At 39.0% G+C, this 11,600-nt stretch overlaps 1 protein-coding gene across 10 annotated transcripts in view; it reads right to left on the reverse strand.

The window, feature by feature from the left end:
• The window catches only part of hm13 (histocompatibility (minor) 13), a 120,259-nt gene that overhangs the window by 53,733 nt on the left and 54,926 nt on the right, over positions 1–11,600 (reverse strand). For all 10 annotated transcript variants that reach the window (XR_007488436.1, XR_007488438.1, XR_007488437.1 and 7 more), the window contains 6 exons: positions 5,589–5,671; positions 5,433–5,521; positions 5,266–5,351; positions 5,042–5,167; positions 3,953–4,010; positions 562–682 (listed from right to left, as the gene is read on the reverse strand). Coding sequence is in view for 7 of the 10 variants with exons in the window: in XM_068649872.1 (XP_068505973.1) it covers positions 562–682; positions 3,953–4,010; positions 5,042–5,167; positions 5,266–5,351; positions 5,433–5,521; positions 5,589–5,671 (563 nt within the window). In the remaining 3 variants the exon portion in view is untranslated. The remainder of the gene's footprint in view (positions 1–561; positions 683–3,952; positions 4,011–5,041; positions 5,168–5,265; positions 5,352–5,432; positions 5,522–5,588; positions 5,672–11,600) is intronic.

Consider the following 11,600-nt stretch of genomic DNA (forward strand, 5'->3'; position numbering starts at 1 on the left):
AATAAAAACAACAAGGGCAAATAGATGAAAAACAAATTGAAGTAGGAGAAGAAATAGGTTGAAAAAGTTAACAGAATAAGTAGAAGAATGAGAATTAGAAGAGGAAAAGCACATGCAGAAAACGTAGAAGAAAAGATGAACAAGTTAAAAGTAGATTAACAAGAGGAAAAAGTAGAAAGAGAAGCATGTCGAAAAGAAGAATTAGCAGATGTTGAGTAAGTAGAAAGCAAAGGAAGACAAGTATTAGGACGTGTATATACAGTAAGTAGATGAACATTACATACAATAAGCAGAAGTAGAATACCAATTAGATGATCAAAAAGTAGAAACAGAAGGATGTGCACAAGAACAAGTAGGAGAGAAAAAGTCCAATATGTAGTATGTTAGCAAGTACAAGAATGACCACGACGAGCAGAAAGAAGGATGGAAGAATACAAGAACATTAAGAACAATTTGAAGGACAAATAAAATGAGAAGAACCAATTAAAGTAGGAACAAATAGAAGACATCACAAGAAACGATAAGCAATGGTTACAACAAGCATCCCATCCGCAGTGTTACCTGACGTCAAAACGCAGCAGCAGCGCAATGAAGATGCCCGGGATAACGATGTCACCAAGACCCAGCATGGCGAAGTTGCTGGCATCCAGACCTTTCTCCAATAAGTCTTGTGGAAAGACCACTGGCAAGGGGAGAGAGTGAGCACATCAGAACGCCGTGGCCATTGCTGTACTTACCATGTTTGGCTCTACGTTTACAGTAATCCCTCGCTACATCGTGGTTTGATTATCGCGGCTTCAGTAAATCACAGATTCCCCCCCCCCCCCCCCCCCATAAAAAATTCACAATTTCAAAATAAAACTTCTAAATTGAGGAATTATGGCACGTAAGTTGCCCACATGCCAGCAGAAGGCAGGGAGTGTCCACACAATTGCAGTACGTACACTTGTACCTTTTTATAAAAAAAGTTGTTATAATATTAAGAGTTCTAAAAGTATATTTACAGTATTTTACCTTATTCTATATTTTTTATAATTTACAGTATGCACACTTGTACCTTGTTATAAAAAAGTTGTTATAATATCGTATTGGCCCGGATATAAGACGACCCTGATTATAAGACGACCCCCTCTTTTTCAAGACTCAAGTTTGAAAAAATACTTTGACTCAAGTTTGTAAAAAGACTTTTTGAACACCAAATTAATAGTACATATTATAGTACTATAGTACATATTAGTACATCTGAAACAAATGATTATAACAATATATTCAAGAGAAAAAGCATGTTATTTTGCCTCATTCAAATCATGCAAAAACTGTGTCACATCTTAATATCTGAACATTTAAATATGTAAACTAAAGTGCAATCACATTTGTAAATGAATGGCTTCTGGTTTTTGAAATGTAAATAAACCAATCTACAAACTGGATCCGGTTGAAGTTGGGAAATTGTGTAAAATGTAAATAAAAACAAAATACAATGATTTGAAAATCCTTCTCAACCAATATTCAATTGAATACACTACAAAAACAACATATTTAATATTCAAACTGATAAACTTAATTGTTTTTTGCCAAATAATAATTAACTTAGAATTTCATGGCTGCAACACGTCCAGTAGAAGTTGGAAAAGGTGGCAAAAAATACTGAGAAAGCTGACAAAAGCTCATCAAACACCTATTTGGAAGATCCCACATGTGATCAGGCTAATTGGGAACAGGTGGGTACCATGATTGGGTATAAAAGGAGCCTCCCCAAACATGCTCAGTCATTCACAAGCAAGGATGGGGTTCACCACTTTGTCCACAAGTGCGTGAGAAAATAGTTGAACAGTTTAAGAACAACATTTCTCAAAGCAAAATTGCAAGGAATTTAGGGATTTCAACATCTACGGTCCATAATATCATCAAAAGGTTCAGAGAATCTGGTGAAATCACTGCACGTAAGCGTCACGGCCAGAAACCAAGACTGAATGACCGTGACCTTCAATCCCTCAGACGGCACTGCCTTAAAAACCGACATGAGTGTGTAAAGGATATCACCAAATGGGCTCAGGAAAACTTCAGAAAACCACTGTCAGTAAATACAGTTCGTCACTAATTCAGTAAGTGCGGGTTAAAACTCTACCATGCAAAGCAAAAGCCGTTAATGAACAACATCCAGAAACGCCACCGGGTTCTCTGGGCCCGAGCTCATGTAAAATGGACTGATGCACAATGGAAAAATGTTTTGTGGTCTGATGAGTCCACTTTTGAAATTGTCTTTGGAAACACTGGACGTCGTGTCCTCCGGACCAAAGAGGAAGCGGTCCACCCGGACTGTTATCAACGCACAGTTCAAAAGCCAGCATCTGTGATGGTATGGGGGTTCATTAGTTTCCATGGCATGGGTGACTTACATTTCTGTGAAGGCACCATAAATGCTGAAAAGTACATACAGATTTTGGAGCAACATATGCTGCCATCCAAGTGACGTCTTTTTCATGGACGTCGCTGCTCATTTCAGCAAGATAATGCCAAGCTACATTCTGCACGTCACAACAGCGTGGCTTCGAAGTAAAAGAGTCCAGGTTCTCCCCTGGACCGCTTGCAGACCAGACCTGTCTCCCATTGAAGATGTTTGGCGCATTATGAAGCATAAAATACGACAGGGAAGACCCCGGACTGTTGAACAACTGAAGCGGTTCATCAAGCAAGAATGGGAAAGAATTCCACATGAGAAGCTGAGAGAATTAGTTTCCTCTCTTCCAAAACGTTTATTGAATGTTGTTAAAAGGAAAGGTGATGTAACAAAGTGGTAAACATGCCCTTTCCCAACTTCTTCTGCACGTGTTGCAGCCATGAAATTCAAAGTTAATTATTATTTTAAAAATAAAATAAAGTGTATGAGTTTGAGCATTAAATATGTTGTCTTTGTAGTGTATTCAATTGAATATAGGTTGAAAAGGATTTTCAAATCATTGTATTTTGTTTTTATTTACATTTTACACAATTTCCCAACTTCAACCGAATCTGGTTTGTAGATCGGCCGGTAAATCAAGAGTTTAGCCTTTTAGCTCAGCTCCTTTTTCACCACAACAGACCGATACAGTGTCTACATCAAAGCAGATGCTTCATCCTGCCCTCACTCGTGAACTCCTCCACTTAGGGCAGGATCTCATCCCTGACCAAAAGAGGTGGGCAACCCGCCCTATTCGAATTGAGGACCATGGGTCTCAGATTTGGACGCCTCATCCTGCCCTCACTCGTGAATTCCTCCACGGGGCAGGATCTCATCACTGACCTAAAGAGGGCACCCCACCCTATTCTGACTGAGGACCATGGTCTCAGATTTGGAGTAGCTGATTTTCATCCCAACCGCTTCACACTCTGCTGCAAACCGCTCTAGCGAGAGTCGGCGATTACGGCTTGAAAAATCCAACAATATGACCTCATCTGCAAAATGCAGAGATGCAATACTGAGGCCACCAAACCAGACCGCTCAGGGCCTCAGATGCGCCTAGAAATTCTGTCCATAAAGGTTATGAACAGAATCAGTGCCATCGTGGCCCAAAAGGCTAGGACGTCATGTAGCCGAGGGTGGAGGGGGGAGAGAGTTCAGGATCCTAACAGCCTGGAGTATGAAGCTGTTGGTGAGTCTGGTGGTGCGAGAGCACAGGCTTCTGTACCTCTTCCCAGAGGGCAATAAATCAAACAAAGTGTGAGTGGGGATTGGAATGCCTGCTCAACTCAATAATTAGTGCTTCAGTAACCACCCCTTCTAAAAAAAGACTAGATGCGCCTTTGGTATTGACCCTTTCACTTATTTCAGTTGCACGGGTCCAACTAGTTTTAATAAGTAATAAGCTCAATGCATCATTGTAAGCTATATAATAAATTAGAACATTTGAGTCTATTTCATGCATGTAATCAGATAATAAAAGTCTTGTAATCAATCCTAACCGATACTCACGTTTAATCGGCGCCTCAAAAGACTTGGCAACTGTCACCATGACATTGGTACCAAATACCTGTGAAGAGTGAGTGTCATTACGAATATTAAGGTTAGATTTTATGTAGTGGTGGGCGATATGACAATATTATATCGAATTTAACTCATGATCTCATGAAGGCGATAGATTGGCAGATCGTCTGAAATCACAGCGTGGATTTGGGTTGGTAAGACGCAAACCAGTTATATGCAGCGACTACATTCGGACGTTGGACACTATGAGCCTGTTTATTTACTTGAGGAGACAGCATCCAAAACACTATATACACCAACAGACAAACCAATCGACACAGACACAGCAGCCAGAGGCAGACGTGAGCTTCAAGCTAATGCTGCGTTCACACCAAATATGTTGCACGGGTTTCTGGCGATGCGATTCAATCAGTCAATGTAGGTCTTGCGTGTGGGCGCATGCGAGTGCAGAATGGCGCTGATGAGGCAACGCAATAACGCTCATGTCGCCTTTCCGCTGGATATAAAGTAAAACGCTACCCCAATCAATTTTGCAAACATACCACGTGACGCACTGCGTCTGGTACCGGCGGGTTTTGTGGAGAAGAAAGAACCAAATGCAGAAAGATAGTTTGGAAAACAATGCAGGAAAAGATGATAATCTCGAGAACTACAACATGTCCATGTATAAACAGGACAGAAGTAAACAGGAGCAGGCGAGCAGGAGAACTGTGAGAAACTTGGGATTTACCTGACATGTTTTACTTAGTTTTTTTTTTTTTTCAGCTGTTGAACTGTACGAAGCACCAGTATTAGCACAGTGTCAGCCACTCGATGTTGATGTTTTTTTTGGTCGTCAGAGGAGTTTTGCCATATAAAATTGAAAAGTCTGCGGGACACGTACTTAAAAGATGCGGCTGGCTGCTGCTGGCTGCTGCTGCTGCTCATCCAGTGTTTGGTGTGCACGTAGAAACAACACACCCCAAAAAATAATGATAAAATTCGTGATTGTGATTTTAAAAAAATAATAATAATGATGGTGATGTGATATTTTTGCCATATCGCCCACCCCTAATTTTAGGTGATGCAGGCTCTTACCCAGAAGATATCGTAGACAAACAGCCCCCCTAACAGGATGCATCCGGTACTGACATTGTTCAGGTGCAGAAGTTCCACTCCGTTGAGGGCAAAGGCCAGGCCAAAGAGATTGTTAGCGATCCAATGCTACGAGGCCAAAACAACACTGATGATTGGCCGTCCCAAAGTACAAAATGATTGGACACAAGTGTGTGCTATTATCCCACCACCATGACGTAGAATACCTTTTTGAGAACGTACCAGACGCCAACCACGCTGCTGCAAAGCAGACACACCAAGTTGTTTGTGTCAAACTCATAGTTAATGATCTCTAGAGACAAAAGAACAGAATTTGGCAATCAGCGTATGCAAGGCAGAAGACTAGGAGACTAGAGGACTAGATTTTTCTCACCTTCTTTGGCCTCACCAGCACCCTGTGTGAAGAGCAGCTGGTACTGCTTGTTTGGCACAGAAGAGGGGAAGATTCTGGACAGCAGAGGACTTGGATACCAAAAAGAAGAGTCAATGTAACAGGGTGGTGTATAATGTCCAAGGCTGTGCAACTTACCTCGTTGTGTGAGACAGCGCCAATACACCAAGCACAAAGAAGTAGGCCGACAGCAACAGGTTTATGTACTCTTGAGAAAACACCTGCACACACCGTACAAATCCAAAATGTGATGCAAAAATATGTTAACCATGTCCCTTAGCTGCTGAACACACTTAGAGTTCAGCGAGATTCATTGCAATGTTCACCAGCTAATATATACGTAACTGCTGCTAAGTACTGCGCTATCTTAATATAAGTTAATAGCTATGCACACATCAGGTCACTGCTAAGTTCAACACGTAACAGAAAACTGTACAGTTTTCGGTCTCAAACGGTACAGTCTTCTGGCTCAACCCACTGATGTGTTCAAAATTTCGTGCCAAGTGTTCTCTTAGCAGCTAAATTCATGCTCCACTCACAAGCTGAACATTTACTGTGTCTTTTGGGTGCTCGTGGCTAACCATCTCTGTCAGCTGCTAGACACTCTTGTGTTCAAGAGCTCATCCTTAGCTGTCTCTCTACAGGAGGGCACCAGACTAATATAATTCAAGAAGAGCTTCAAATTGAAGATTTTAGCAGTGCTGGAAGAAAACTTAGGGGCACACACGACGATTTGACTTATTCACAATTCCCTCTATTTTCACCGTATAACTACTTACTAAGTACTTGCAGAAACTACAATGTTTTAAATTAAAATTTTACTGTGCAAGTTTCGACACCATGAAGTATAAGAGACAATTCAAGCGATTTTCTTTTATATTTAAGATTGTACGTTGATAGCATCTGGATACTAGTGTGAATAGAATGGGTGAAAATAATGGGAAAATGCCAGAAAACAGCTCAAAGCAACTCTTATTTTTTTACTGGGGAAGAAAAAAAATGATTAACTACATTTTTGGAACCATAAACCTAGTTGATAAAATTTCAATTATGAGCTCTGAACTGAACAAGTTCATTTTAAAATTTGTGAACTGAACTTTGAACTACCGTATTTTCTGCACTATAAGGTGCACCGGATTATAAGGCGCACCTTCAATGAATGGCCCATTTTAAAACTTTGTCCATACGTATATAAGGTGCACCGGATTATAAGGCGCACCTTCAATGAATGGCCCATTTTAAAACTTTGTCCATATATAAGATATATACATTTGGCCCGCGGGCTGGACTTTGGACACGCCTGCTGTAGTGGCTCAATATTGGTCTATATGTAAGGCGCACCTGATTATAAGGCACAGCTTTTGAGAAAATTTGAGGTTTTTAGGTGCGCCTTATAGTGCGGAAAATACGGTAGTTTGTAAAGAAAATGAACTTTCCCATCACTGTTAACAGGAGAGTGCTTTTTTCAAAACATGTTCATTAACTACGGTTCCAAACATGTTCAATAAATGCTGTTCCAATTTCCAAAACAATTGTGTAAATTTTGATTTCAATATTGAACAAAATAATCGTGATGATGACGTTTATCCAATTTTGCGAAAGGCTTACATATTCGGTTTAAAAAATATCAGCTAGTCCACATGCTTGGCAACAAAAACAGTTGTCCCATTGGAGATCGCGAACCCGCGAGTTTGTTAGCAGACTGCTAACAGCTGATTTACCGGGGAACAGCTGATTGAGCTGTCAAAGAGATAGCTGCGACCAACGTGAGCAATATGGGGCCGAAGAAAAACCTAACCATGACCACGGAGGAGGTCGAGGACATATAAAGGTCACTTGACTTCCTTTCGGAAGAAGTTTCTGCTGTAAGGATGCAGCAGAAAAACATCTTGGCACTGGTGGAAGAGGTAAAGATGCTCCGTATGCTCAATGCTGAGAAGGACAAGCGGCTTGCCTACCTTGAAAGTCGGGTAGCGGACATTGAGCAATACACAAGAATAAATGACATTGTCATTACGGGAATAGCAATTAAACCTATATCTTATGCAAGGGCAGTGACGGCAGGTAACGATGGCTGTGAGCAACATGCAAGCTCAGCAGAGCAACAGGTAGCTGAGTTTCTGCAAACTAAAGGAATAACTATGGACTCAAACTAGGTTGAAGCATGTCATCCACTGCCCAGAAGAAACAGTAATGACAAGCCAGCAGTCATTCTGAAATTTGTCAACAGGAAGCACAAAGTTGCACTTCTAAATCAGGTTAAGTTGCTCAAAGGCACCGACATCTACATCAATGAACATTTGACAAAGACCAATGCGGATATTGCAAAGAAAGCACGTCACTTGAGAAGAATGAAAAAAATACAGAGTACATGGACCAGAAATTGCAAGATATACATCAAACTTAATGGATCACCAGAAGAGGCCAAGATACTGATGATGAGGAGTATTGAGGAACTGGAAAAGCTCGAATAAGTAGCCTCAATAGAAAATCAACTGGAGTGGACTTGGAACTGAACGGAGGTAACAACACAAAACACAAACATAATGCTCAGGGACACTACTCAACCTACATCAAGCAACAATGGACATGTAACACAGTGGATACAAGAACATGAACAACTTCAACTAACGTTTGATTACAGTGAAAGCAGCACTCTGGTCATAGATCAGGACATCGACCCAGACAATAATTTCTTCTCCACCACAAACAACGCATGTTATTATTACAGCAATGATCAGTACAATATGGACATCTTAACAAAAGATAAGCTATCTATTATCCATTTCAATAGCCGGAGTCTATATAAAAATTTTAGTAGCATTCGGGTTTACTTAAACACTTTCAAACAACCATTTAATATAATAACTATTTCTGAGACCTGGATTACGACTGAGAAGGGAATGCACTTTGAGATGGAAGGCTATGAATTCATACAAAATAACAGACAGAGTAAAGGTGGGGGTGATGTTGCAATCTATGTTGATTTGAACATGAAATTCAAGATTGTAGAGGCTATGACACAGGTGGTGGACAATCTTCTTGAATGTCTCACGATACAGATTTGCGTTGAAAAGAAAAAAGACATTATTATAAGCTGTGTCTATAGAGCTCCTGGTTCTAGCATTGAGACATTCACAGAATGGATAGAAAGTGTTGATAGTCAGGATGGCCATGAAATTGCTCCAGAAGGACATGGAGGAACTGAAGCTATCAATGGAAGTGATGTCTTCAACTCTTGAAACCATAATGAAGCAACAGGCCATTATTACAGAGCTGATGGGAGAGGTGAAGCGGCTCAAACAATTAAATACTGAACAAAATAAGAAAATAGTCACCCTGGAAAATAGATTAGACAACTTGGAGCAGTATTCCAGAATGAGCGATGTCATCATCACAGGTTTAAAGATTAAACCACGAAGCTACCAGCAGGCTGTGAAAGGCCTTGCTTCAGAGGACTATCCTGAACATGAGGAGACAACCGAGGAGCAGGTAAAATCTTTCCTCCACAGCAAAGACATCATCATTGACACTACCAATATTGAGGCATGCCACACTCTGCCAACGAGGAGTCTAGATAGCAAGATACCACCTATAATTGTCCGTTTTACAAATAGGAAAAGTAAGATAAATCTACTCAAACAAGGTAGGAAATTAAAAGGCACGAACATATACATGAATGAACACCTCACCAAGAAAAACGGTGAAATAGCTAAAAAAGCAAGAGCTCTTAAGAAAAACGGTAAAATACAGTCCACTTGGACTGCAGGTTGTAAGGTATTCATCAAACCTGTTGGAGCAGCAGAGAGTTCTCATGGTTTCTGCATTAGTGCCATAGAGCAACTTAAGCGGTATGAAGGAGATCAGTAACCTGTACATCATTACTTAGAACCTCAAGTTGTGATACTTTTATATCATGGAAGGTAAAAACCTGGTGAACTTATCAACCCATCATGAACAGTACTGACAAATGCCTTTCCTTTCCAACTGGTCTGTTTAACAAACAAGCACTAATAGCTGAAAATGAAGAACTTGATTTGAAAACATTTGATTACACTGATCATAAGGGATTTGATATAGAGAACAATATTGATCCTGTGAATAACTTCTTTATCAACTACAATCAAACGAACTGTAAATACTATACTGTAGAGCAATTTAGCGAGAATGTAGCAACAAATAGGGCAATGTCAATTATACATTTTAATAGTAGGAGCTTGAAAGCAAACATCTCTAAGATCAAACAATGTTTAAAAGATATGAATAATCCGTTTACTGTTATTGCAATATCTGAAACCTGGTTAAAGGAAGATCAGGCTGAAAAGATTGACATAGAGGGGTATGAGAGTTACACATTAAATAGGATGGGAAAAAGATGCGGAGGGGTTGCTCTATTCATAGACAAAAACTGTAAGTGTAAGATAGTAAGAAATATGTCTCAAGCAATAGATAATCTCATGGAATGTATTACTGTTGAAATAGAAATGGAATCATCAAAAAACATTTTGGTAAGCTGTGTATACAGATGTCCAGGTTCAAGTATTGAGGCATTTAGTGAACTATTATCAAGGATGTATGAAAGAAAAATCAATACGAAAATGGTCTATGTCTGTGGTGATTATAATATAGATCTACTGAACCCACTTCAGCTGACTCCAATAACAGAATTCATTAACTTAATGTACAGTATGAGTCTTTACCCTGCAATAACTCGTCCGACTAGAATCACATCTCACAGTGCCACTATAATTGATAATATATTTACAAATGTGATTGAAAAGAAAGTAAAAACTGGACTGATAATAAATGATTCAAGTGACCATCTGCCAGTGTTTGCGGTGATCCAGAACTGTACAAGGGAAAAAAAGGATGCTATAGCTTTTAAAATGTGTAGAATGAACTCTGGTAATTCAATTAACTCATTCAAAAATGATCTTCTAAAACAAGACTGGAAAAAGGTATATGTGGGTGATGTAAATGAAGCCTACAACACATTCATGGCCATTATATCTGAACTTTATGATAAAAACTGTCCTCTTGTAAGGAAAGCGGTCAAACACAACTCAGTGGAAAAACCATGGCTGACAAAGGGAATCCTAAACGCCTGCAAGAAAAAAAACCTGTTATACAAAGACTTCCTAAAGATAAGAACAAAAGAAGCTGAATTGAAATATAAGACCTATAAAAACAAATTGATCAAAATAATGAGAAACAGTAAAAGGAACTACTATAGCAAGAAACTGGAGGAAAACAAGAGTAACACAATAACAACATGGAAAGTGTTAAATGAAATTATTAAAAACAGAACTGGAAAGCCAGGATATCCTTCTTACTTTGTAAACAGTAACAATATAACTATAAATGAACTTGCAATGATTGCAGAGGAGTTTAATGATTACTATGTTGGTATTGGGCCTACTTTGGCGGAAGAAGTACCAAAAAAAGGGAGTACAAGTTTTTTTTTTTTTTTTTTTTCGAACATTTAAAGAAATACAAGAAAGAAAGTGACAATACTGAAAATAATAACTCCATAGTACAATAGAGAAGAAAGAAAAAGGAAAAAAGAAAGAAAAAAACATTGCGTTATAGATTTTCACTTTATCATAAAAAATCTTATTTGTTCGAAAGGGAGTAGAAGGAAGCCTAGGCTTATCTAGCTCTACCCCTTGTAACCACGTTTGCTTGATTCCGTCAAGATTTGACCATTATCAGATTTGTTAAAGATATACATATATATATATATACATATACACATACATACATACATACATACATACATATAGATATTATACATACACACACTTATACATACATACACCTCCTTTAGATAAATACAAAAGCAGTTTAAACACCTCACAGCATGCTACGGTATCCCATCAGTATTTTGCCTTTATACATTTTTTTAAACTGAGGTAATGAACTACAATTCTTTAGTTCGTCACTGCTGGCGTTCCATAATTCCACACCTTTAACTGTTATACAATGCAACTTTAAAGTTGTTCTCACCAAATCTCTTTTAAACATAAGTGTTCCTCTTAAATCATAGGTACTTTCCCTCCACTCAAACAACCTCTGGATACTGTTTGGTAATTGATTATTTTTTATTTTGTACATGAGTTGGATGGTTTTAAAATCGACTAGATCATTGTA

Source organism: Syngnathus scovelli, chromosome 2 (assembly GCF_024217435.2).
Source record: "Syngnathus scovelli strain Florida chromosome 2, RoL_Ssco_1.2, whole genome shotgun sequence".
Lineage (NCBI taxonomy): Eukaryota > Metazoa > Chordata > Actinopteri > Syngnathiformes > Syngnathidae > Syngnathus > Syngnathus scovelli.